Raw genomic sequence first — 23,273 nt, 5'->3', positions numbered from 1 at the left:
GTACCCCGTTAGGTTCGTAGTCATGGATTTCACTCAACAGTCGGGATATGAAGCTATCCTAGGCAGGCCCTTCTTGGTAATGTCCGAGATTTGTCCATGACTGGTGTATTGATAACATCTACTTGCGGCACAAGGAGCAAATCATGAGAGTGGACTTGCACACCTATAAGGTTAGGACACCTCTTTGCCACCGTAGAATCTGACACCATCGCCCGAACCACCTCCGTGAAGCTATTCCAACCCTATGACAAGGAAGAGGATGAGAAGGAGCATTACAAAAAATTTGGACTCAAAAAGGGCCCTATAAGGGAGCGCTTGGGCTGGTGACATGGAAGAAGAAGGTGAATAAAACCCAATAGAATATTGGTTGGTGGAGGGCAATAGAATATTGGAAGTGGCCATACTTCTCTATTTCTTTATTCAATGGCCCAAACAATGAGGTGGAGCACCCACTTACTACCTCAACTCTCCCATCACGTTTTTTAACTGTAACCAAACTGAGAAACCTAGTTTCTCAACCAAACTTGTACCATTTGACCTGAAACCAAATTCTCCCATCCAACTACCACACTCCTTTCATTCTCTCTCATTCCTTTTGCTTCCCCCTCATTTCTGAGCACCATTTCGAATTTTTCTTTGCTCCAGCCATCTTTTCAAATTTCCTACTGGCTCCTAAGTGGGAAGCTTCTTTTTTTATTCTCCCTCTCATGGGATGGACTCTCATGCCAAAATCTCATCACTTCTCTTCTCTACCTGCATTTCCCTCCCATTTCACTCTCATTCTTTCAAAACATTCAAGATTTTTGAATGAGATTCAACCTACCTTCTTCTTTCTCTATTTTGGGTGCTTTTCCTCCAAATCTCGCCACTTCCTCTCTCATCTGAGATTCTCCCACAATCTGAAATCATTTCATTTAGGAAGACAAGGCAATCAATGTTCTGAGCGAGCCATGAATGATGCAAGGTGTTTGGAGCTTAGAAGGAGCTACTGGATGAGATTCTTTGAGAAAGGAATGGATGAGAATCAATCTTTCTTTTGCCCATCTCTCAATACTAGTTACTTTCCCTGCTGCAATCTCTAAGGGTGCATGATTTTGAAGGTTTGGGGTCCATCTAGATAGCTTGTATGGAGGTTCAGGTCAATCTATAAATTTACTTACATGCAATCTCAATTTACTTACGAAAGACTTTATGATGACGTATACAATAGCAAAATGAAATAATAAACATCAAATCTCAATAGAACATGCAAAAGGAAATAATACTCAATTTTACTTAACATAGAAAAGGAAACAATGTTCTATAGCGGGAAGAGAAAATAATTTGAAAATGGTATTCTTTATTAACATAGAGTAGTATCACAAAGATCATCAAAGCTTGGATTCATAAGCTACTCTAGTCTATGCTTCTTCTTGCTTGGATCAAATCCCTTTTTTGCTTGTTGAAGTAGAGAGGGCCACACAATTTCATCCTCTATAGCCTAGGGATCTGTAATGCCAGCTAGCCCTGGAATAGCTATAATACTATGTAGCAGACCGGATCGTGTGTCCAAGAACAAAAATAAAGCTACACTATGCCTAATCAAAACAACACGATCAGAAGTAGGATAGATGGGCCTCATCTTCACCATCCGATTGAGGATCCTAGACTTCATGATGTTCATCTTTCCATCCAGCGATAATTGTCGATGGAACACCAAAATCCACTCTATTGATGTAGTGGCCAATCGAAGCCATCCCCCCACCAGAAGACCCTCTGGTTCCACCCTTGCATCCGGTATACTCATCAACCCATAAGATATCCTGCAACCAACATATTATATCAAAACCCAAAGATAATATAAATTAATAAAATATCATTTTTCAAGAATTAATAAGAATAAGGGTTTTCACAAATGAAAAATAATATCTTTAAAATTTGATATTTGGGAGGCCCCTAAGACCCTAGCAACCATGTGTGCATCAATTTTATGCCAAAAAAACCCTTGCAAGCCCAAAATCGAACATCATGTGGCTAGAGCCCAGTTTTTGAAGAAACTAGGCTCCCCAATCTCTACAAAAACTGGGCTCAAAGCCCAGTTTCTGCAAAAACTAGGCTCTGGTCGCATGATGTCGGATTTTGGGCTTACAGGGGTTTTTTTGGCATAAATTTGACGCACACATGGTTGCTAGGGTCTCAGTGGGCTCCCAAATATAATTTTTTAAAGATATCACGTTTTATCTATGAAAAAACCCTAACCCTAATTGTTTACACAAATGGAGTGGGAGGGGCAATAGGGGCATGTGTCAGGGGCAAGTGGCAGGGGCAAGTGGCAAGGCAAGTGCAATGGCAAGATGTCTTGGGTTTAAAATCATAGCATTTGGTTGGGTTTTGTACCCAAAACTCTTAACCTTATTTTTTATTCCCTAAATCAAATTTGGGAGACACCCTAGCAACCATGTGCATCATTTTCAAGCAAAAAAACCCCCTAAAAACCCAAAATCTGACACATGCGACTAGAGCCCTGTTTCTGCAGAAGCACAGCTCTAGTCGCATGATGTCAAAATTAGGAATTTTTAGAGGGTTTTTTGCTTGAAAATGATGCACATGGTTGCTAGGAGGTCAGTGGCCTCCCAAATTTCTATTTTTAAAGTATTTTTTTCCTAAATTGCAAAACCATAACCCTAATTGTTTCCAAAAATGGAGTGGTAGGGGCAAGTAGCAGTGGCAAGATGTCTTGGGTTTTAAATCATAAAGTTTGGTTGGGTTTTCTACTCTAAACCCTAAACCCTATTTTTTTTCCCTACGAGTTGAAGAAAAAGCAATGATTTTTGTTGCTAAAATGGAACCTAGAATTATACATATGATTTTGAATCACATGATGAAGCTAGCAAAGCTACATACCTTTTCTACCTCATCGTGTAGTGCGTCAGCTATAGTGACCAACTGAACTCCCTTTTGTGGTTGGTCTTGAACTTCATGTTGGCTTGAGGTGCCAGCTTCTTCATCTCTCTCCCGAACGATTCCCTTTGCAAATTCATGAACTGCTCATCGGACATGTCAGAGACTCTGGTGCGACATCATTGATTGCCCTGTATTAGTTGGATTGCCTCTAGATTGGTGAGGCTTAAGTCATCAAAGCGTGCAATCTCACCGATTGCTGGATTGACTAGAGCATCAAATTTAATGACATCATTAAAAGTGTCATTTGAGAGATGACATAGCACCTCACCCTCTCAGAGACCAGTTTCTTCCATCACTTCCAATAGGGTAAGGTACTCCGCACCCTCAATCGTGATTGGATCAATGAAGAAAGGTGTGGCTTGGTTGTTGTCTCATATGGATTATAGGTAGAGGATGGATATGCACGAGTTGAATATGAAGATAAGATGACCTCGCTTTCAACTTGCTCCTCAGCTAGGCTAATAGTATGCCCCTCAGGCTCTAGGTCTAGGTTTAGGTCATCTCCTCCACCACTTGTGGATGTAGGGTTGCTCGCCAAAATTCTCATCAAATTTGCTAGTCTTGCAAGGAGAACGGTAAGGGCTACATCTCTCTCGATCAAATGAATTGGGGAAGATGAATCATCCCCGATGGGAATAGCATACTCACAGAGAGAGATAGGGACATTATCCATGGCCCTACCTAGTGTCTTCTTGAAATTAGCACTTTGGTCAAAAGAGCTCAAAATATCCAATGAAAACCATTGGTGAGGGGAGTTAGCAATCGCGATAGATTGCCCATGGATAAGTCTACCAAAAAATTGAAGAGAGGGATTATCCAACAAGAAGGAGAGCTCTCAAGTGTGACTCAAGAAGGAATGCCTTGCAGAAGGTAGGATAAACCTAATCCGCAGAGGCATGGGAATCAGTGGATGAAATCCACTAGTCAAAAGCCTCTCTAGGGGAAGCCATGAGTGTAGGAGGATGCTTGGGAAGACGAAAGAGGAGGCTATGGAATGCAAGGTTACTCAAGAGTTGGAAACTGAAAATGTGAAAATGACCTTAGAAGTGCACTTTATAAATGGGCATTGCCCTTAAAAATGCTCTTAAGTACAATATTTTTATATTTATTATTTTTTCTTTGGAAACTCTCTCTCTCTCTCTCTCTCTCTCTCTTTGCCCTTAGCTATCTCCCTCTCTCTGTCTCTCTCTCTCTCTCTCTTGCTCCCCCTCTCTCCCTTGATCTCTCTCTCTCTCTATCTATCTCTTTCCCTCCCTTTGTGTCCGTATTTGCTCTCTCTCTCTCTCTCTCTCTCTCTCTGACACCCGATGATCATCTTGTTGCCATGTTGCCCTTAGCTATCTATGTCATGGACATTGATTTTACATATACAATTTTTGTATTTTGGTAGTGGCTCCACCCTTTGGATCAGTTGTATCTGGGGTTTTTTTCAATCTCATAGTCTCTCAAAGACGTTAATTAACTTTCTTACTTTTCTCTTTCTCAACTTAGAGGTGCAAATGTATAAATGCAATCTTAACTCTCTCTCTCTCTCTTTCCATTCTCTACCTCTCTCTCTCTCTCTCTCATAGTATATATCTCTCTCTATTCATACATCTAACAATGTCTCATGGCCAGGTGCATTATTTCTATCCCTAACTGCTCTCTCTCTCTCTCTCTCTCTCTCTCTATTCATACATCTAACTCTGTTTCATGGCCAGGTGCATTATTTGTGTCGCTTATTGCACTCTCTCTCTCTCTCTCTCTCTCTCTCTCTCTCTCTAATGCACCTACCCTATGAATCCCAAATACGCACTCATAGTGAGGGAAGAAATCCAAAAACTCATAGATGCGGGATTCATCTATGAGATTGAGCATAAAGATTGGGTATCACCCATCATAATAGTCCTAAAGAAAAGTGGAGAAATTAGAGTATGCATGGATTTGAAAAAGGTTAATGCTACCACTAGGCATGACCACTAGCCCTTGCCATTCACGGAACATGTTCTAGAAAGGGTAGCCGGAAAGGAAGCCTATAGCTTCCTAGACGAATTCTTTGGTTAAAACCAAGCCCCACAAGATCAACATAAAATGGCCTTTACAATTGAGTGGGGTGTGTATGCGGCTAGGGTGATGATACTCCGATTAACCAATGCCTCTGCCACCTTCCAACGGATGATGATCACACTATTCAAGGAATATTTGAGACGCTTTGTGGAAGTCTTCTTGGACATCTGCATGAACTCAACATGGGATGACCACCTGAAGTACCTCAGGCTCTGTAAGAAAATAATACGTCTATGCTCAACAAATAACAGGATCTCGTACGGAAGAGAGAAAACAAGATAGTATGGAGAATAAAAAATTTGATTAATGTAGAACTAATACAATAGATGGCACTGCCTCCCAACCGTGCGCTCCTGTGAAAGAAGCTTCGATGGCATACTGGAAATAGTAGAAGACGGAGGATGAATGCTAAGGAATAAGGGTTGCTGTAGCCAGTGATGAAATGGGCTTCATGGGCTTGCTCTTATATAGCCACCAATCATAGTCGGTTAGGCTTAATTGGGTGACCGACCCAGTCTACCCAAAACGGTCGATTGGGGGTCGGTAGGCCACCGACCATACGATAGAATTGGTGTGCAAAACAGAGCAACTAATCTACAGTCTCTATTCGGCCCACATCCATCTGGGATCATCTGAGGCTCCAAACGAGCCCCGCAACCCGAGAGTGGGCTGTCCTGGGAAATGCTCCATCTACCTCAGTGCAGTCAGTCAAGGGATGCCTTCCCGCACTTGCATGTAGCCTAGTTGGCGGTGTGCCAACTCTATCTGAAGCCATCCAGCCATCAGGCCACACATGGCCCCCATCTAGTGTCCAAACTAGGACCTACTAGATAATCGAGCTACTCAAATTCCTTCTCCTCATATGGGGGGCTTACAAGTAGAGTTAGCTGGTTCCCGCGTAGTTACATGAGAGTGGAGCATTGATATCTAACACCGCCCCTCAATGTCCACTTGCAAGTGAACTTACTTTTTCGGCCCAATGCCAAGTCGATGAAGATGCCTCTCTAGCAAGTCTCTTCCAAGAGCCTTCATGAAGAAGTCCACAGCATTCTCTGTAGTCGAACAGTACACCAAGTTGACCTCTCCATCCATGATCAGTTCGTGTACAAAGTGATATTGAATCTCAATGTGTTTTGTGTGAGCGTGGAACACCAGGTTCTTTGCAATCGCCATGCAACTCTGATTGTCACATGATAACTGTGTAGGCTGGTTCTGCACTGCACCCATGTCCCCCAAAATCCTCCTCAACCACACTGCCTCGCAAGAAGCAAAGCATGCAGATTTGTACTTGGCCTCGGTAGAAGAAAGAGCAACTGTGGGTTGCTTCTTGCTGACCCATGACACAACTCCAGATCCAAGTGAGAAATAGTACCCTGTCATTGATCTCCTGCTGTCCACGTCTCCTGCCCAATCTAAGTCATAGAATCCGGTCAAGATGTTGCCCTTGGTATAGGTGATGCCATAATCAAGTGTGCCTTTGATGTATTTCAGCACCCGCATCCCTGCCCTCCAATGGTTCTCCCAGGGCTTATTGGAAAACCTGCTAAGTACACCAGTTGCAAAGCTGATGTTTGGCCATATGTTGCACAAGTAGATCAAGTTGCCCACAAGACTTTTGTACTTCACTTCATCCACCAGTGGTGATGAATCCTCATTTGAGAGCTTCGCGTCAACCTCCATAGGGGTACCAACTATCTTGCACTCAGCCATGCCAAATGCCTTGAGTATCTCTCCAGCATACTTCAACTGTGAAATGAAGATCTGTTTCGGCTCGTGCCAAACTTCAATCCCCAAACAAAAATGCATTGTCCGAGGTCTGTCATTTCAAACTGTCTTCCTAGCAAATGCTTCGTCTGCAAGATCTTCTCTTCATGGTTCCCTGTTATGACAAGGTCGTCCACATAAAGGATCATGATCATACACCTACCTCCTTCTCTAAAGATATACAAATTTGCATGAGATGGGCTCCTCCTGTACCCGTTTTGCAGAAAGTAGGCATCAATCACTAGTACCACACTCGTGGGGCCTATTTCAGCCCGTAAAGTGCCTTCTTCAGTTTGTAGACTTTACCTTCTGAACCGGGGATCTCAAAACCTGGTGGTTGTTCCACGTATACCTCCTCCTTGAGATCTCCATTCCAAAAGGCGGATTTCACATCCATCTGAAACAAGGCCAACTTCCCTGGGCAGCTAAAGCGAAAACACTGCGAATTGTGGTTAGTCGAGCTGTGGGAGCAAAAGTATCTTGATAATCAAAACCATGTACCTATGCAAATCCTTTTACCACGAGCCGAGCCTTTACTTATCCAACGTGCCGTCGGACTTGTACTTGGTCTTGTACACCCACTTGGTTCCAATTACCTTGCATTTTGGTGGTCGATCCACAAGGTCCCAAGTGTTGTTCTTCATTATGGAGCCATCCTCCGACTGCATAGCCTCCATCCACCTATCATCACCCTGTGCCTCTTCAAGACACTTGGGTTTATCAGCACGGATGACTTCTGTCATCAAAGCATAGTTGACCAAGTGTTCCTGTGCCCTTCTTTGCTCCTCTAATCTCTTGGACCGGTGGTGTTCAGATGGTTCCTCCTCAATGGCTAGAGGTTCTCTGCCGTCCAAAAGCTGCTTTACCCACTTCGGGAATGGCCGTTGCCGTTGTGGTTCTGCAGGCTCTTCTTCATCTTCTTTGTCATGAATCCTCCCAAGCATCATTGGGGGAGTTCGGTCTATTGTTGGTGGTGGTAATGTATGGATATCCTGGTCCTAGTTGTCTGGGAAGGAAGCATCCTACTCGAATTGATGCGGCTGTTCTGAGAAGACCGAGAGAAGACCACATCGCGACTTACAATTACCTTCTTGGTAATAGGATTATAGAGACAGTCACCCTTTGCCTCTTCATTATAGCCCAAGAAAATACACTTCCGGCTCTTCGGTTCCCATTTGGTCCTAGTAGCATCAGGGACATGCACAAAACAGTCACATCCAAAAACTCTGAAATGTGCAGCTAAAGATTTCTTACTAGAAAAGGCTTGTAGTGGAGTCATCCCATTCATAGCCTTCGTGTAGCTATGATTGAGGATGTAAACTGCAGTGTTACATGATTTAGCCCAGAAAGCCTTTGGCAAATCTTTCCCTTTCATCATACTCCGGCCCATTTCACAGATGATGCACGTCTTGTGTTCTGCTACTCCATTTTGCTGTGATGTATGTGGCGGGGGCTTTTGCCTCTTGATTCTGTGACTTTTGCAGTAACTTTTGAATTCAATCAATGTGAACTCTCCACCTCTATTTGATCTCAACTTCTTCACCTTCCTTACTGATTCTTTCTTGACCATTACATGCCATTCCTTGAACCTATTGAAAGCCTCATCTTTCGTCTTCAGGAAGTATATCCATATCCTTCTACTATAGTCGTCGATCAGTGTCATGAAGTAGAAGGAACCACCCAAAGCTTCCATCTCCACAGAGGTCCATGTGAATGAGCTCTAGAGGAGCCTTTGCCTTGTTGGCCTCTTTAGGAAAGGGCTGCCGATGCTGCTTGCCCATCACGCAAGCTTCACATACATCGGGCAGATCTAAAATTTATGGTAGGTCTGCAATCATTCCACTTTTATGCATCTCCTTCAAAGAACTAAGGTTTAGATGACCAAACCTCTCATGCCACAACTTAGTGTTCTTCACATCCGCTCGAGCACTAAAACCTGAGAGTTCATAAATGTTGTTGCACCATGTACCTTTACCAATGACCTTTCCTTGAAGATCCAAGATCTATGCACCATTCTTATCGAATTGAACTTTGAGGTCCCGATCTGTGACCGCAAAAATGGATAACAAGTTCCTCTTGATATCTGGCACATAAAGAACATCGGACAACTATTTTACAACTCCATCTGACTTGAGAGCAATCGTACCTTTTCCTTTTGTTGGACATTTTACATCATTTCCGACTACTACCATGATGTCATTCCCTATTGGCTATAGAGAGGTATAACAATCCGTCCGACTAGTCATGTGGCGCAATGCACCACTGTTAATGATCCACGGTTCATCTGTAGGTACATGAACTGCCTCTACGTAAATCTCCTCAATTGCGACAAACAGCTCTATTGGTACTGCCTACGCACTGTTGCTGGACTCTTTCTTTACTCCATTCTTCTCATCTGCAATCTTCTTGTGGCACTCATTCTGCTTGTGCCTTGCCTTATTGCAATAGATGCACTTGATCTTCTTCTTTCTTTTTTTATCATCAAAAGAAGATGGGTTACCAGAGTCCTTACCCTTACCTTTCTTTGATCCGGTCCAGAAAGCTGAATCTTCTCCAAACCTCATCTTTTGATGCATCTCCTCCTCCATAACATCGCACTGAAATCCTCAAAGTTGAGGGGTGGATTTATTTAGTGCCGTAACAAGACCATCGTACTTTGGTGGGAGAATCTGTATGCACCTTCGTGCTAGATTCTCACTGGTGATGGTGATGCCAATCGTAGTCATTTGATCGTGTAGATTCTTCACCCTGGTGATGAACTTCTCTGCCACTTCAGACTCAGACAACTTCTCATTCGCGAGTTGAGTCTCTAGATTCTAAATCCGTGTCAAATTCGTGGTCTCATACTGATTTTTCAAGACCGTCCATGCCTCCTCCGCTGTGGTGACATGTTGAATTAATGCCATGACTGAATCACTAACACTGAAGACAATAGAACACAATGCATCTACATTTCTTCTTGTCCACGCGAGAATCTCATCTGCAGTTGGTACTATCTGTTGTCCTGCATTGGCTGGATCCGCTCTCAGAACCAGCCTCACGTCCACCCTAGTAGCAGTGTCCCAAAGCTCATATGCCATTAGGATGGTCTTCATCTTGAACTTCCAGAGAGGATAGTTAGAGCCGTCCAACTTTCTGCTTTTGCCAAATAGTGGGATTCACAATCTTGCGGGCTGGGCCATCTCTCACAATCTGCTCGCAAACAGAAACACACTACCAAATCTTCTTACTACAGTCCAGGCTCTGATACCATGTAAGAAAATAATACAACGTCTATGCTCAACAGATAACAAGATCTCGTATGCAAGAGAGAAAACAAGATAGTATGGAGAATAAAAAATTTGATTACTGTAGAACTGATACAATAGATGGCGCTTCCTCCCAACTGTGCGCTCCTATGAAAGAAGCTTCGATGGCATGCTAGAAATAGTAGAAGACGGAGGCTGAATGCTAAGGAATAAGGATTGCTATAGCTAGTGATGAAATGGGCTTCACAGGCTTGCTCTTATATAGCCACACTAGTCGTAGTCGGTTAGGCTCAATTGGGTGACCGACCAAGTCCACCCAAAACGGTCGACTGGGGGTCGGAATAGGCCACCGACCATACGATAGAACCGGTGAGCAAAATAGAGCAACTAATCTACGGTCTTTGTTTGGCCCACAACCATCCGAGATCATCTGAGGCTCCAAACGAGCCCCGTAACCCGAGAGTGGGCTGCCCCGGGAAATGCTCCATCTACCCTCAGTGCGGTCAATCAAGGGATGCCTTCCCGCACTTGCATGTAGCCTAGTTGGCAGTGTGCCAACTCTATTTGAAGCCGTCCAGCCATCAGGCCACACATGGCCCCCATTTGGTGTCCAAACCGGGACCTACTGGATAACCGAGCTACTCAAATGCCTTCTCCTCATATGGGGGTCTTACAAGTAGAGTTAGCTGGTTCCTGCGTAGTTACATGAGAGTGGAGCATTGATATCTAACAGGCTCATCCTCAAGAAGTGTTTCTTATACCGCATATCCTTGAATCCCCTTAAGTGCCAGTTCTAGGCCAAACATGGTGTCATTCTGGGCCACATAGTGTCTCAGAATGGACCACAAGAAAATCAAACTCATCTTGGAGTTGCCACCCCCCACCAACGCGAAGGGAGTCCAATGATTTACTAGCCACACAAGCTATTATAGGTGGTTGATCTTGTTCTATGTGAACATAGCCCACCCCTCATACAAACTACTAGTATCCTTTGAGTGGACCGAGGAATGCCAGAAATCCTTCGAAATCATCAAACGAGCTCTAGCCACCACACCGGTGTTGAGGTCACCCGACCAGAATTTAATATTCCACATCCATGTCGATGCCTCCAACTTTGCCATTAGGTGTGTGTTAGCCCAATCCGGAGAGCATCATATGGATTACCCAGTATACTTTGTGAGGCGCCAACTAAATGAGGCCGAGGTAAACTACACCACAATCAAGAGGGAAGGGTCTATGCAGTCAACAAGTTCAGGCACTATGGCTAACAAGTTTTTCTTCTTTGTGGACCACCAAGCATTGTTGTACTTGGTCAACAAGCCTTGCATGACTGGACGCATCACCAAGTGGATGCTAATCCTTTTGGAGTTTGACTTCACAGTCACTGTATATAAAGGGAAAACCCATGTCCTGGCCGACCACCTACCGAGAATCCAATACGGTGAAGTCCCAATGGGAGTAGAAGATGATCTCCTAGACGCTTCTTTCTTCTTCCTCGACATCATCCCAAAATGGGCCTCGAGATCAGCCACTACCTAGCAAATGGATTACCCCTGGGCTAGGCCCTTAAGAAGGATAGAGCCCACAAACTCATTAAGGATACAGTGCCATATCAACTGATAGTAGGCCAACTATACCGCAAGGGCAAGGATGGCATCCTGTGAAGATGTGTGTGCGAACATGAATACATTGATGTGCTTGAAGAAGCCCACTCGGGAATCGCAGGAGGTCATTTTGCCACTAATGTTACAGCACGTATGTGCTGCAAGCTGGTCTTTGGTGGTCGACTCTCTTCAGAGATGCACCCAAATTCATCAAACGATGCCACCCCTGCTAGCGTATCCAAATCTTGCACAAGGCAAACATGATGCCCTTGACCGAAATCCTGATTGATCAACCCTTTGAGAAATGGGGCATTGATTTTATTGAAGCCATAAGCCCCGTAGCTAAGGGAACTAGGGTCAGATACATCATCCTAGCCACCGATTACTTCACCAAGTGGGTAGAAGGGAGAGCCACTATGAAGGCCGATGCGAGATCCACCACCAAATTCTTATATGAACAAGTCATTACGCAGTTCGGATGTCCATTAGAGTTACTATAGCGATTGAGGAACTCACTTCCTTAACAAAATGATAGCAATCCTGACTAGTGAGTTTATGATCATACATAGGAACTCAATGCCATACTACCCCAAGGCAAATGGCTTGGTTGAGAGCTTCAACAAAATGTGCTTTAAGATCATCACCTATATAATAGAAGCTAGTCATACTAACTGGGAGCATAAGCTCATAGTAGCATTATGGGCCTATAGAACCTCCTACAAAGTGGCCACGCACTGTACCCCCTTCAGCCTAGCCTTCGGGGTGGAGGCGGTGATGCCAATGGAGTATGTAGTGCCAGCCTTCATCTTACCATTAAGGAAAGACTTATAGATAATGCATTGGTAGAACGGCTACTTGACCTCAAAAGGTTAGAAGAGACAAGGTACTCTCTTTGGGTAGAAAAGGCCCTACGTAAAAAGTAGTTTGACCACAACCTCAAGAATAAGGACCTGGTAGAGGAGATTTGGCACTCCTATACAGTGTCCATAATACCAAACACAAACTAAAGTACCGAGGTATGGGCCCCTATGGCGTGGTTGAGATCACTCCCCAAGGGTGGTGCCGAATAGCCACCCTTGATGGGAAAAAAATGGATGGCTACCTTAACGGGGGAAAATTAAAAAGGTACTATGGGCCACTCACTCTTTCCACCCTTCAAGCCGTGCATAGAGAAAAAGAACTCAAGGCCGAGGTGGACAAGATGAAACACCAGGCCATCCAGGAAGCTAGAGCCTATAACACTAAGCTCCGATAGCGTAAGCAAATGAAACTACTTAAGATGACTGAACATATGCAACTAACAGAGAGCCAGCAAGGTTGCTTGTTCAACTGCAGGTTCTACGCATGTGCATCAAAGCGCTCGTAGATCCAAGAGTGACTCATAACTTCATCTCCCGCTAGATAGGGGAAAAGCTATAGGTACCCCTAACCCTCACCATTGCTTCAGTAAGAGCTATAAATGGCCAACTCCTACAAACCTTGGGTTTTGTGAATCTAAGTCTAACAGTTGTTTGCCAGGCGATGGAAATACAATTTTATGTTCTCCCCACAGAAGCAATTGACAAACAGATTAGCTTGGGAAGAACTTGGTGCTACACCGTGAACTATTAAATGGACTGGTGTGCCCGAACTGCTTCACTCACAAATGGTGGTAGAACAGTGGTAATCCCATTGTGTGGACCAAGCCCTACTCCTTCAGTTCCACCCTCGCTGGTCCATGACAATGAAGCTACATAAGAGGGCGGACCAGAAGCCCCATCCACCTCCAACCCCCCAAAAGTCCAACCCTGAAGGGAGAAGAGAGCCAGCCGCATTGGTAAACCGATGCCATTGCCCATTTCACCGCCACTATCGTCTCCCACTCAGGAAATTCATGAACATCAAGTACAAGCACCTATCCTTTGTGCCCAATGCCACTTCAATCGGACCCGATGCCCAAAGGAAGTCCAAATAGCATAGAAGACCCCAGTCGCCCCAAGAACGCCTCTTTTGAAACCATCTGTTACAAGAAGGAGACCACACCGCTAGCTCGTGCTCTAAGCCTCCATTGCCACATCCCCCCAAAAGCTATGTCAGTACCAAACACGTGCAGCCGAGGCAAGAAGGTTGCCTAGGTCCCAAAGACGAGGGTACAAGTTGTGAAGGTTTCGAAGGCAGCAACACAAGAACCTGTGTCATCCCAAGATGCAAACCACAAGAACATACCGATGAACCAAATGCAGTAGACTAGCTCCAAAGTCCCAAATACACTCTATTACCACGAATAGTCCAACTCGACACAAATATTGCCAAGGGTAGCAAGGGAGCAACACAAGGACCGACCCCTCCACTGTGAGGTGTTACATAAGATCCTCCCCCCAATTTAGAAGGCAAACCCTCGAAAGTAATTGCGATCATACCATCTCTAACAGCACTAACATATGCACAAAAGCAAGGGTTTGCGCCAAGGGCAGTCACACAAGAACCCACTTCTCCCACGAAAATGGACCATGCCGCAACAACTAAGCCCAACACTAATGTGCCTCTAGCATCCAAGGTAAAACACCAGCTGGACACTTACTCTACGTGGTTTCTAATATGCTAGGTGGCAGCATGGCATCCATCCACACCGCATTCCTCTTAATCATCAACCACAGCCCACAAGTCACTTTTGAACACGCACATACACACACATCCATGATCAGCACTAGGTGATTAGGGTTAGTACATCCATTTTTTCATTTTTCCACCATCTTGCACGCTTGCCTCACAGTCAGTCCCACACTGCACAAATGCACTCCACTTGTCCCCTCTCCCTCTCAGTTCCCACTCCTTCACATTCCCTCTCTTTTACTTCTCTATAGAGTCAGTATCCTACCAGTCGTTGCCATAGAAGTATCATGTCGACTGTCATGATCTCGTATCACACCGATCGTCGCCAAAACGATACCCCATTGACCAACGCCATCACCAGACCACATCGACCATCGCCATCAAGTATCCCACTTGTTGTGGCCCTTTTCATATCATGTCGGCCATTGCCAAAAAAGTACCGTGCCATCGACCGATGCCATTGACTCACCCCGCCAACTGTCGCCATCAAAAGACCCCACCGACCGTGGGGATGCAAAATCTATATAAACATGCCTTATCCCGTCGAGTGGTCGCCATAGCAGTTTCCCCCCAAACTCTTGCAAAATTTCCCCAGAATTCTCACAGCCTCCTACCCTCTTCCATTGCCATCCAAGAAGCCTATTTATGTCCTCCTGCTCTTCTTCATCCACCGACTCCCTCATCACTCAACTTCCATCACTCTTCCCAATGTATCCTATACATGAATTCTTCGAATTCAAAATTGAGTTGGGACTTTGCCCTCACCCTATCCCACAGGCCATTGGCCCCTCGGATTCCCAAAGCACCCCTTCTGCTGACAATCCATATGCCTTCTGAGCTCCCCATAGAAGATTTGCAAGGGGAGGAAGAAGTGTCCAATAGATAAGCCACACAAGAGGATACAACAACACAGCTGGTATGCCTCTCTCAAGATCAAGAAAGCGCACCCCGCTCCCATAGAAGGCGTGTACAAGGTCGTGCACTCCCAGTCACACTCATCGCTGGGAGAATCCTAGGTCCAAGAATTGGATGCATGCATCATGCACTCGTGCTTTGCCTATGAGGGTCATGACTACACCCACCATTACCATACAGTGGTAGCCTATGCAACACTGGAGGAGCCAGAGGTGGAGGATGCAGTCAGAGTTGCTCGCCTAAGTAGAGTGGCAGAGCACCTCCCATGCCACCTGGACATGAAACTATTGGCAGAATTCCTCCAGGCGTACAACAGCAACACCAATGTTGGCATCCAACGAGATGCAACAAGCACTCTGCACCACTACCAGATCAATCATATGTGGTACGTGCAGCCTTCGGCCTACGGATCATTGAAAAAAGTACTCAACAAAGAAGAAGCTAGATGCCCTCATCTACCACTATGACCGATAGAAGAGCAAGGGCCGACTCCATCCACCACCATTCACAAGGCCGAGGTGGAAAGACAACAGGCTAGAGCCTTGCAATGGCTCATGCAATTCAAGCACACCAACCATCATCAGTCCATCATGCCCAATATCGTGTTGTGCTTGGTGGAGCCCCAACCTACAAATTGGGCAAACTATTTCTGCAATCAGATGAGGGATGACCACAAGACACACAGGGAAGTAATCGACAATCTGATGCTTTACATGCTAGTTCTCTACTACTTGTTGCGACAGCATCCACCAGTCAGTTTTGGGTTGGCCAAAAAATCCACCACAGGGCCCATGTAGACAAAGCCAGAAGAGACGGAGGTCAAAGTCCAAGCGAGCAAAGACAATGCCCAATGCCACTTCGGTTGGCCAGGTGCAACCGGACCCAAGCCAATTGCTCGCACAATATGAGGACCGCTAGAGGCAAGAATTCAAGAGCCGACAACTGCGACCAATAGGTGGAACCTAGAACAAGGGCAAACGGGTTCAAGAGGAGCCCATCCTAATCAAAGACCTCCCAGGTGACAAAACAGTCACCATTGTCCTCCATCCAAGAGCCAAAGCCACGCCGGCCACTCCAACTATGCCCTATGTCTCAATCTCCACAATAGCCCAGAAGACCACATCCTTCGCCACGGGCACCTCCTCCTCTCCATGGGCAAGCCTAGCAGAGGCTCTACAATTTTGCAGTGCCCCCCAATATAGGGCACCAGGTGGCTATAGCCACATGTTGATCGAGCAACTATCGAGTGTGGACCTGATGGAACAACACCTCTTTGAAGCCATGGCATAGCTCCCACAAGTCACACGCACAATTTTGCAGAGGAGGCAGGAACAAGCCTCATAGCTCTCAGCTAGTCTCCTTCAGCATAGCTCTCTACGCACGACAGTCAATCCATAATGGTTGTTGCCCAAGCCACAGGTCAAGCAACCATAAACAAAGCAGAGGAGTACCATACAAAAGCTAAACAGCTCAAGCTAGCCCTCACGAAGCTCAAAGATGACCTCGTCACATAAGCAAATCCCTGGTCCAAACTCTCGTGGACCAAGTCGACAAGGCGGCGTGCGGCCTACGAACAACACTGGAACAAAAGGCACAGGTAGTGGTGTAGTATGTCAAAACACATGAGCATCAGGAATGATAGATCCAATCTCTACAAGATCTCCTGGCATAAGAACAGGAACTTAATGTGTCCCTCCAACTAGAGAACAAACGATAGCGCACCCCCGACCACTCAGAGGAGTCACGTTTGGAAGACCCAGAGCAACAGAAGATTCGGATGTACAGGGAGGTCTCCACACAATTCACCACATACACACTTGCACCACGCACCATCCCCCAAACTCTCCAAATGCACTTCGATGCACTTCGTGCACAAAACCTCATCTTCCACTTAGACCTCACAGCTCCACTACCTCCTAACACCCTCCAAACCATCCTCCACCATAATCCTGACCATTGCTGTGCCATCCTAGCCATGTCATAGTTTTTGCTAGATCTCCAACCCACTTCTCTCTCTCTCCTCCGCCCCTCTGACCTCTAGACTCTAGCTGCACATCCCATCATCCTCAATTTTTAGGCCTGGTGCTGCATCATCATGGAGTCCCTTAATTATCCCATGGACGATGAAGTGACATTTGCAAATCGCAAAGCCCTAGGAACTCATGCCATGGTTCTACACCCCCAAAAGTATGCAACAAGTAGACATTAATTGGATGCAGATCTACGGCTGAGCCTCTATAATCCAATCTCAAGGGCATCTTGCGGCATTCCAATCCACCACCTACAACCCCCTCATCATAATAATCCTCTTCAATAGGGTGCTACAAGCTCTCCAAGACTCACTTGAGCCCTTGGTTAGCAATTTTGGAACAATTCATGTAGCATACACCAAGGAATTCACCAAGAAGCCATTGCCCTCTTTAATTCTTCTGCACCTCCTGCCAAAATTCCACCACCACCTCCTTTGGATCCTGCCCAACCCACCCAACAAGCCACCCAACCTCCCCTCCCTCGGACAACACTACCCAAGTATTCTTCTAATGCCTCTAACACCACCACCGCACAGCACGAGACCTCCCCATCCATCTCCTCTACAGCTATGGTCTACCTTCCTGACACAGCCTTCAACACGCTACTCAAAGAAGCCAAAGGAGGTTGAAGCGACAATGCCCACAAGCACTGTAGAGCCAAAACCCATGCCCATTGCAGATGATGAGGCTTCGCCAACTCCTCCTCCCTCCCCCCTTGAAGATGTCCAGTGGTGCCCCGACTTGTAGTCATTTCAAGAGTTGTTGTCCCTCCCTTTAAAAGGAGACATGTATAAAAGGCCAAAGTGTTGACTTTGGTCTTCATTGTTGTTTGCACAAGTTTCAATACAAGCTCCCTCTTCTCTTCTGAGAGAGTGTTTTGGGTGTTCCCTTGTTTCTATTGTAGTGCCCTTAAGTTTGCCACTCCATCCCCTTCACTCTCCTCTTCCCTTCTCCTTCTCCCTCCCTTCTCCCCTCTCCCCCTTCCCTCTTTCTCTCATGGAAACACATTGTAACAATCCGGAGGCCGCTTGAGTGATACTTGTGGATGGCTCATGCCTTGCATTGCTCTCACAAGGAGTAGCTTGGAATGGAGGCTCTACCATCGACATCTCTTCAACATCTCCATGGTAGTGACTCATCGTTGAGACCCACACATCAAAGATCACTCTTGTTCGGGTTCGAATTTGACAAAGTCTACGATCGAGTAAGATGGGACTATCTACTCTTAGTGCTTGATAAGGTGGTCTTTGGGAGCAATTTCATGGAGAAGGTAGCAAGTCTATTTGGCAATGTTACTACAGTCCTCTGTGTCAACTAGGGTGCCATGGGTAGGTTCACCCTTAGCCAATCTATCTGAGAGGGATTTCTTGGCACCCCTCTTCCTCATGCTTGGTTATGTTCTTCTAATCCACTACCTAAAAAGAAAGTAGAAGTCATAATAATAAAGGGGCTCTTACTTCCCTTTGGCAGCCAAATGAATATGTCCCTCACAAAAGAAGGCAACAATGATATCAACTAACATCATTATTGCCTTCTAGTGTGAGGAATAAGAGAGTGCCATCAACTTGCTAACGGCCCTAAAAAAGTTATATTCAACCTTAGGATCTAAGTGTAACTGTACCAAGACATTCATTATTAGGACCATAACACTGGTCCTTCCCCAGACTAGTTGAGGGACCTTCAGGTATAGGTAACCCCGAGGGGGGACATTGGGCACCGTTGGGGATTGGTATAGCTCTTCGATAGAGGCTCCCCTAGTTTAAGCACAAATTTAAGCCAAGGCTCAAGAAATGGCATGGTATAGCTCTGGGAAGAAATGCTAGATTGTTACTGTTTCAGCATGTTTTAGCAACAACTACATATGTGTCCTCAATATGCAATTTCAAAAAATGTCAATGGCTCGAGATAGAGCATATGACTATGGGCCTTCTTGTGGGCCGAGGATGCAGGTCAAAGAAAAATGCATATATATCATGGGAAGCCTTGAAGACTCCCAAATTGTAGGGAGGTGGGTCTGCCTGATATTGGCCTTAAAAGTGTTTCTCTGATTTGCAAGTGGATGCCCCATCTATTTCTTCAGTCAGTGCTATTGGTGGAGGTAGCAAAATACTTTATAGAGAAAGGTAAGCGAAGAGCCATGGCCTCCTGGCGGCTAGGTGTCACATGGTATGAAAAGTTGATCTTTGATTTAACTCTTATAATCACATGTTCCCATCTGACTTTGGGATTGATAACGACATGTCCAAAACCTATGTGAACTTGCTTTGCTATGCTAGAAATAATGACAAGGATTAACGGGGGGCACCAGCCTAGCTAAAAGTGTTTGGTTGAGTTTAGCCTTTAGGAAGTTGGGGGGCACCTTTGCCCTCCATGACCTTCTGAGAGCTAGGAGGCTATATAAAAAAGGCATCAAAACCTAGCAAGACATGTGGGATAGTCACTAGAAATCAATCAAGTTACTTTGCATCAACCTTAGGCTCAATATGGGGTAAGAGGCGCTTTTGCACAAGCGGTGATAGATAGAATCCTAGAAGGATGGCCATCCAACTGCATACTCTCAAAGAGATGGGCGAATCAATCAATGGGACCTTGGCAAGATGGTCTTTAAGAGCATTTTGGCCAAGGTTGTGTATCACCAATGAATTCAAGGGAATTTTGCCTTATAAGACCTTAATAGGAAATAGGTGATGAGGAGGAGTTTGACTTGGTGGACTCCGAAGGCATGCAAACTTCAAGAGATCTGGAAACACTACAATTTCGAAAAAGCTAGTTTCCTCTTATAGAAAGTCATTCATCAATGGCTTTTGGTAAGGGGAAAGGTGGCTAAACACTTACCAGTTAATCCAATTTTCCCAATGTGTGGAAAATCCATAAAGTGTACCACCTTATGTGGAATTGCATAGTGACCAGCGAAGTAGGGAGATCACCATCTGCAAGGTTGGGTTGATGCACAAGTTCTATTTGGGATCCATGTGGTGGCTCATTCTCTTCAGATATGCGTATGGTCTTTTGCCAACTTTGGCTATGTGGTGGCCATATATACATAATGCAAGCAACAATTATGCTACTCAATGTCAAAGCCAATCCATGGGACCTTAGTTGGATTGTAAGTTTGAAGGATTCCGCAGTTAGTAGAAGCTTACTAGAGGTGGGGGTAAGCATTTCAGTGGGATCACATGGAAGTAGGGCTGCTTGCAGCATAGGCCTTGGGCTTCACATCCTTTTTAGGCCAAATTTTGTAAGGTCTTTCTTTTTTAGGGATGACCACCCCATAAAATAAAGCATAGGCCTTGGGCTTCACATCCTTTTTAGGCTAAATTTTGTAAGGTCTTTCTTTTTTAGGGATGACCACCCCATAAAATAAATTAGACACTTAAAAAAAAAAACCTACCTATTTTGCCTACTACTTCTACTTTGAGGGTAAGTTCCTTAAGGCCTTATCACATTGTGGTGGTGTTGTGGGAAAAGTGGAAACTCAATGGTAAGATGGAGTGTACCCTTTTTTCCCTTTTTTTTCCCCACAAATCAAGTGAGCTCTTGAGCAGAATGGTTTTGTGGGCCAAAAGACTTTTTTGAGTATTTGAGGGTTGAACCCACATGTTCACCAAGCATTATATTTAGTTTTTTCCATGAAAACAAATATCCCTGGACAAGAAAGCAAGGCACGCATCTGCCTTTGGACAGAGTAGCCTTGTAAGAAAAGCCTTGAAAAAAGGCCATGCCTGTACTCTGCCTTTCAAGGACATACAACCAAGCTCCTGTTGGAGCGTCTCTCTTACTGGAAGATTCTTGCCTTCCTCCAGGTCTCTCATCATCATGCTCCATGTGTCGCCAGAGCAGCTCGCCATTGCACAGTAACCATACGCAAGAAATGCCCACACCTTCGCAGATTAAGAAGGGTAACCCGACAAGAATTGCAGCTATGCCAGTCCCCGCTGCCCATACTCCAACTTTTGCTCGTATTTTTTAACGTCACTTTGTGCGGATCGATGTCGACTTGGCTCCAAATCAATATGGGCATCCCTTGTGGCAACTTTGGATTTGTGGACAGGGGACTCAGTATGCTAGAATATGTAAGTTGTAACTTGTAGTTTGAAAACGAGGACAGACGGGGACGGAGACAGTACTAACAGTACTGAATCCTGAGCGAGGACTGCCGTTCACCTAGATCCACTCCCATCACAGCTACTCACACTGTTGGCGAGAGATTCCCATAGGCGCGGCATTGAAATTTTGAGGAGAGAGATCAGTGCGTATGGCTCCATGTAGGTAACACGCATAAGCTACTTGCTGTCCGGTATACACAGCAGCAGAAATGAGAAGGTTCTGGCATCTCCCGACGAACTTAATGATATCGTTCAAAACGGCTCCGTCACAGCCTACCGCTGCAAAGTTCTGGCTGTTTATGCTCGTCCTCTCATCCTGTATTCTCATGGAGCGATTTCGGACCATTGAAGGCTTCGAAGGAGGTACTTAAAGTGTGGCGACCGCGACGTATGTGAGTCTGTCTTTAGTTCAATGGAGATCAGCTACGTTTGTGACTGTATTGCAGAATTCAAGTCTGGGAGAGCGAACTGGGCTGGTCAGGTGGGCATTACATCGGAGAAACTTCATCAATCGTTGTCTAAGGTAAGAGGGACCGTTATAAAGATCAGAATAGCAGAACCCATGCTCCGATAAACGCAATTCGAGAGCGAGAGAACCGCACGATCTCCGAGGAAGCACTGAGCAGTGAATTTGGATGGTGCAGGGGGGCTCGATTCCAGCAAAGGAGACGGAAACGCAGGACGCCGCGAGCGGCCCAGGATCCAAGCCACCGCTTTGCACGTCTAAATGCGGCAAGTGCACGCCATGCAATCCAGTTCGTGTGCCGGTGCAGCCAGGGACCAGCAAAACTTCCGAGTATTATCCTGAGGCGTGGCGATGCAAATGCGATGGCAAACTTTACATGCCATAATCAAGCGCTAGGGCTATTCGTCACTTGTATTCTATCATTGTTGCATTACATTACATAGTATTCAACGTATATGACACCCATTACTGCTTCCTTTCGTCTCGAGTAATGTTTAAAAGCATCAAGCTCCTCACCTATGATGGCATTGTGGGTTGGTGATAGTTTAAAGTTTGTTCACCCTATGTGAGAATTTGAAAGGATTGACCATTTATTTATAAAACTTGGGGCTAAGAGGCTTATTCCTCAAGAATTTGGTCCCTTCTTTGCAACATAAGGAAATCCCCTTATAATCTTATCTAAATAAAATTGGGAACTGTACTATCTCCTTCAATAGATGGCAAGTTCTATTTTCTTTCGCAACATACTACATGACTTTGGAGACAGTAGGACATGAGAGCACCCTTACTCTAACTTGTCTTTCTATATACATGAAAATACACATTTTAGCATGGGTAGTGCTTGTAAGAGCATATTTAAACACTTGTGCATACCTTTCCTAAAGACCATTTATTATCTTTTAAATGGTATCATTAACTAGACTCTGATTAGAAGTGAAGCTTACTTGAAAACTATGGGGCTAAATCAAGCCCCTTTCTTGGATCCTAGAACTGAAGTAATGCTTGAGAAGGGGATGTACATAGCTAGGACGACCTAGGAATGATGTACAAAGTAACTTCTGTTGAGGGATGCTACTTATATGCAAGTCTGCATACATTGCAAATTAGTTGGATGATGAAATCATTTTAAATAGATGATGTGATGGGGGGGGGGGGAGAGAGAGAGAGAGACAGAGAGAAAGAGAGTACAAGTTAATTGTACACATCTACCCCAAAAAGAAATAAGCATGATTCATGAGGAATCAACTTCTTTTCTTTGTTCTCTTTCAAGTTTCTCACCTATTAAATATTGAAGCTTCATTAAGTTTAAGGGAAAAGCTATGATGGACTATATAAACACATATTTCATTAATTTTAGACTTCTAGTTCTACTTGGATAGAGCCCAAAATTCCTTCGGATCCCAATTGAAAATTTTTATTTGAGAAGCTTAAACATTTCATGAATCCAAAAAATTGGAAACATCTGTGTGGAAGAAAATGCCACATGACCTCTTGAAAATATTAGGGTACTGTACCATCAATTCAACACACATGTATTAAACCTATAATATTGTAGGATT

General features: G+C 44.9%; 1 protein-coding gene across 1 annotated transcript; it reads left to right on the top strand.

The window, feature by feature from the left end:
• Positions 1-21,294: 21,294 nt before the first annotated feature.
• On the top strand, positions 21,295-22,321 carry LOC147881655 (EPIDERMAL PATTERNING FACTOR-like protein 6). Its single transcript, XM_087402081.1, has 3 exons — positions 21,295-21,611; positions 21,695-21,771; positions 21,893-22,321. The coding sequence occupies exons 1-3, from the start codon at positions 21,458-21,460 to the stop codon at positions 22,097-22,099; spliced, it is 438 nt and encodes a 145-aa protein (XP_087258207.1). The 5' UTR covers positions 21,295-21,457; the 3' UTR covers positions 22,100-22,321.
• The last annotated feature ends 952 nt before the right edge of the window (positions 22,322-23,273 follow it).

The sequence above is a fragment of the Dipteris shenzhenensis genome, chromosome 30 (assembly GCF_047967505.1).
Source record: "Dipteris shenzhenensis isolate YYH24624 ecotype China chromosome 30, Dip_SZ_1.0, whole genome shotgun sequence".
NCBI lineage: Eukaryota > Viridiplantae > Streptophyta > Polypodiopsida > Gleicheniales > Dipteridaceae > Dipteris > Dipteris shenzhenensis.
This window is presented reverse-complemented; position numbering and strand designations above follow the sequence as displayed.